At 64.8% G+C, this 3877-nt stretch overlaps 1 protein-coding gene across 1 annotated transcript in view; it reads left to right on the top strand.

Annotated features, from left to right (window-relative positions):
- The first annotated feature begins 242 nt into the window (after window positions 1-242).
- The window catches only part of PIH1D1 (PIH1 domain containing 1), a 6094-nt gene continuing 2459 nt past the window's right edge, over window positions 243-3877 (top strand). Inside the window, exons 1-7 of the mRNA XM_032806453.2 lie at window positions 243-549; window positions 1091-1157; window positions 1258-1443; window positions 1928-1989; window positions 2141-2225; window positions 2644-2740; window positions 3685-3775. Coding sequence (XP_032662344.1) covers window positions 466-549; window positions 1091-1157; window positions 1258-1443; window positions 1928-1989; window positions 2141-2225; window positions 2644-2740; window positions 3685-3775 — 672 coding nt within the window. The 5' untranslated portion in view covers window positions 243-465. The remainder of the gene's footprint in view (window positions 550-1090; window positions 1158-1257; window positions 1444-1927; window positions 1990-2140; window positions 2226-2643; window positions 2741-3684; window positions 3776-3877) is intronic.

Below are 3877 nucleotides of genomic sequence, written 5' to 3'. Positions count from 1 at the left end.
GGCAGCCCGGACGCCTGGGTTCTGTTCCTGGCTCGGGGAGGGCAGTGGGGGCTGGTGGTTAGAGCAGGGGGCTGGGAGCCTGGACTCCTGGGTTCTTTGCCTGGCTCAGCGGGGAATGGGACATGGGGGCTGGTATCACCCTGGGCTGGCAGCCTGGCATAGTGCTGGGGGGTGACACCGTGGGGGGCTGCAGGGATCATCCCAGGAGCCAGTGCCTCCCAGTGCCCCAATCCGCTCCTTGAGCCGGTGGCCGGGCCTGCTGCCCCGGGCTCTAGCCCTGCTCCAGAGTCCCTGCTGCCAGGGACCAGGCCTGGCTTGGGAGCCCGTGGGCCTCTCTGCTCATGGAGGTAGGGGGCAGGTTTGGGGCTGGCAGGGCTGCGTGGTCCCTCGCTCCCATGCCACATCAGCTGGCATGTCTGTCTGAAGTTCTGTCTGCTTTGCAGCCCCATCCCTGGAGCAGAGCTCATGGCCTCCCAGACGGACAAGTCCCTGCTGTCGGCAGAGCTGGAGGAGGAAGACGATGAGGAGTTCAGACAGCTGCTGCTCCAGGTCTGTAAGCGGCCCAGCTCCTGCCCGCCCCCCGCCCGGTGCTGGGGAGCATTGTGGGGGCATCAGGCTGGCTCTGCTTGTGGGGCCCTGTCGGGGAGTACCAAGACCTCAGAGCCGGAAGGGCTGGATCTCTCGGTGGGATATTGACCCAGTGGCATCTGCTCCCTCCCCACCTGCAGGGTTTGCGGCACTCTGATAGCTGTGGGTAGGTGGGATCTTGCCAAGGGAGCTGGCAGAGGAATCAGCCCCTGCGAGGAGGAACCGGGGGGCTGTTGGGATCTGATGACACAGGATCAGCCCTGTGAGGATTGGTGGGATCCCCCCTTGGTCCCACTCTCATTCGTTCCAGGTGATGCAGCGATTGAGTTGAGGCAAACAGGGAGGGTGGCTCACAGTTGGGATCCTGGGTAAGGGGAGTAGTTCTGGATTCATTCACAAGGAGCTGGCTGTGCTGGGGCCTCATTGCAGGTGTGTGGGTCTGGAGGGACCGAGGGGTGAGTGTGATGGGGTCTGGTGCTGTCTCATCCTCCTATCCCCGCAGGCCACCCAGAAGATCCAGAGCGCAATGCCTTCGGTGCGTGACTCGAAGCCGATCCAGCCTCAGCCTGGTATGGAGTTTGGCCGGAGGAAGCCTGGGGCTGGGATGCTAGGGGGGGCTGTGGGTCGGGAGTGAGGGGCACAAACCCCTTCCTTTCCCTCTCCCTCCAGGCTTCTGCATTAAGACCCACGCGGGCTCCCAGGAGAAGGTGTTTGTGAACATCTGCCGTTCGCTGCACATCCCGGCGCCCCCCGACCTCAGCCGCCAGGAGCTGGAGTGTCTCGTTGAGTCGGATAGCGCCTCATCCTTCCGCATCCCCATGAGCCTGGGGGAGCCCCACGCTGAGCTGGACAACAGTGAGGCTCCCCCCAGACCTCTGAATGGAACCTCCCACGTTGACCCCTGCGGTGCCCTCTCCCATACAAACACCCACTGTTGGGATCTCTTGTGACTCCCGACCCTCAGCAAGGACTCCTGTCCCTTATCCCTGTAGGGAGTGCCAGCACCAGGACAGGAACTAGCTGGCTCAGGGGGGTGAGGAACGGGGCATGGAGCCTTTCCCTCTAGGGGGGCACCGGCTCCCATCCGGCCCCAGGGCAGGGACTGGCTGGCTCGGGGGGCTGGGGAATGGGGCTTGGGACCTTTCCCTCTAGGGGGCGCTGGCTTCCACCTGGCCCCAGAGCAGGGACTGGCTGACTCGGGGGGCAGGGAATGGGTTACTGCCCTGTCCCCTCCAGGGGGCGCCAGCTCCCACCCAGCCCGAGACCAGGCCGCACTGGGTCTGAGCCCCGGCCGTGGGGGAGGGGAGCTCAGAGTGCTCACGGTCGTTCTCTGTCGCAGGCGGGAACGGCTGCACCGCGTACGACGTGGTCATCAACTCCGGCTTCTTCAGCAAAGTGGAGGTGAGCGCCCCCTGCTGGGCCAGGCCCCGCGCTGTGGGTGGGGTAGGGAAGGTAGTATGTGTGCAGTGGGGCCGGGGGCGGGTGTCCAGCTCCCTAGTGCTCCCCAGGCTGTCCCCTTGGACCCACTGCCCCTGCCCGTTCTCTGTGCCAGGCAGACCCCTTCTTCAAAGAGTTCTTCATCACCATCGCCCTGGAGGGGCTGGCAGACAAATACAAGATGGACATCAATCACCCAGGTACTGTCCAGGGTCGGGAGTGAGGGGCACCGGCAGGGCTGGGGGGGCAGGGCTGGGCTAGCGGGGGCTGTGGGTCAGGAGTGAGTGGCACCGGCAAGGCTGTGGGGGAGCCCAGGGCTGGGCTAGCAGGGGCTGTGGGTTGGGAGTGAGGGGCACCGGCAGGGCTGGGGGAGCCCAGGACTGGGCTAGCAGGGGCTGCGGATCGGGAGTGAGGGGCGCTGGCAGGGCTGGGCTAGCAGGGGCTGCGGATTGGGAGTGAGGGGCACTGGCAGGGCTGCAGGGAGCCCAGGACTGGGCTAGCAGGGGGCTGCGGATCGGAAGTGAGGGGCACCGGCAGGACTGTGGGAGGTAAGGGGGCTTTTGCTCCACTGCCCCCAATCTGCCCCTCTCCATTAACCCCTTCCCCGCCCCTCTGCAGCGTGGCGAATCCTGAAAAACCGGAAGTTCATGGGCTCCATTTCGGGACAGACCATCCGCACCAAGTCCAGCCCCATCATACAGGAGATGGACTTCAGGTGGGGGCGTGTCTGATTACCCTCCCCCCAGACTCTGTCCCCTGTGGGTCGAGCTCCTTGGGGTGCTGTGGATTTTAACAACCCCCTCCCCAATCCCATCCCCCACGTGGCTGCTGTTCTGGAAATCCAGTGGCAGAGAGTTCCGCTGGCTCCATGTGTAGCGAGGAAATAAGCAGGTGTGTCTGATTTTCCCCCCCCCCCATTCCCCCAGGAGTGCAATGGGCTGTCCCCCATCAGGCACGCATCCAGGGATGGAAAATACAGCTTCTCCGAGCCGACCGTGCCCAGCTCCATCGGGGTCGGGGAAGCCTAGAACCGTGGGTCACTTGTGAGCCTGAGGGGCTACAAAGGATTCTCCAGCACCCCCAAAAAGTCCAGCCCCCCAGCTTTGCGATGGCATCCGGTGCAAGGGGCTCCAGACAGCGGGATGGACAGGGTGGGGCAATGGGACGTGATTGCAAGGGTCCAGCTGGCCTGGTTGTAACGGTGTCCCTGGCTAAGTGATTGGTGGAGGGGGCTGTGTATGCTGGGAAGGGGAAGGGGGGTGCCCCTGCTGGAGAGGCTGTTAAAGGCCCCCCCTCCCATTGCTGAAATTGACCAGAAGGCTCAGGCCTGGGTGTGTCCCCTGCGGGGGGTCTCTTGCAGCGAAAGCCAGGGGACAAGCCAGAGACCCATGGAGCTGTGCCGTCCCCAGACAGACGGGGGGCTGGGTCCAGGGCCGTGGCTTGGGCCGAAGCGGGACGTGTGTGTGTGGGGGGGCAGACAGGGATTTTTACTGGATGCTGAAATCCCCTCCCCCTACAGTTCCCTCTTTCTGCTGGGGTCCCCCTCCCCCATGCGGCCCATCCCCAATGGGGCGCTGGCTGTTGTCCCGTGTCAGGCAGGGAGCTCAGACCTGTCCCCCTCTGAGCGCCTGCTCTTCCCACCCCCATTTCTTTCTGCAGCTCCCCTGTGCTCCCCAAATTCACCATCCTGGCAGAGCCGGCGGGAGGGCCCCCCGAATTCCTGCTGGCTGAGATCCACCTGCCCAGAGTGGTGAGTTCTGCTGAGGGAAGCTCCTGGCTGCTCCAGCATCCTGCCGGTCCCAGCAGGGGGTGGTGGGAGGCGGGGCGCTGGCTGGGGGGCGCGGGTTGGTCC

This window comes from Chelonoidis abingdonii, chromosome 11 (assembly GCF_003597395.2).
Source record: "Chelonoidis abingdonii isolate Lonesome George chromosome 11, CheloAbing_2.0, whole genome shotgun sequence".
Taxonomy (NCBI): domain Eukaryota; kingdom Metazoa; phylum Chordata; order Testudines; family Testudinidae; genus Chelonoidis; species Chelonoidis abingdonii.
Note: the sequence above shows the minus strand (reverse complement) of the source record. Positions and strands in the feature narration are given on the sequence as shown.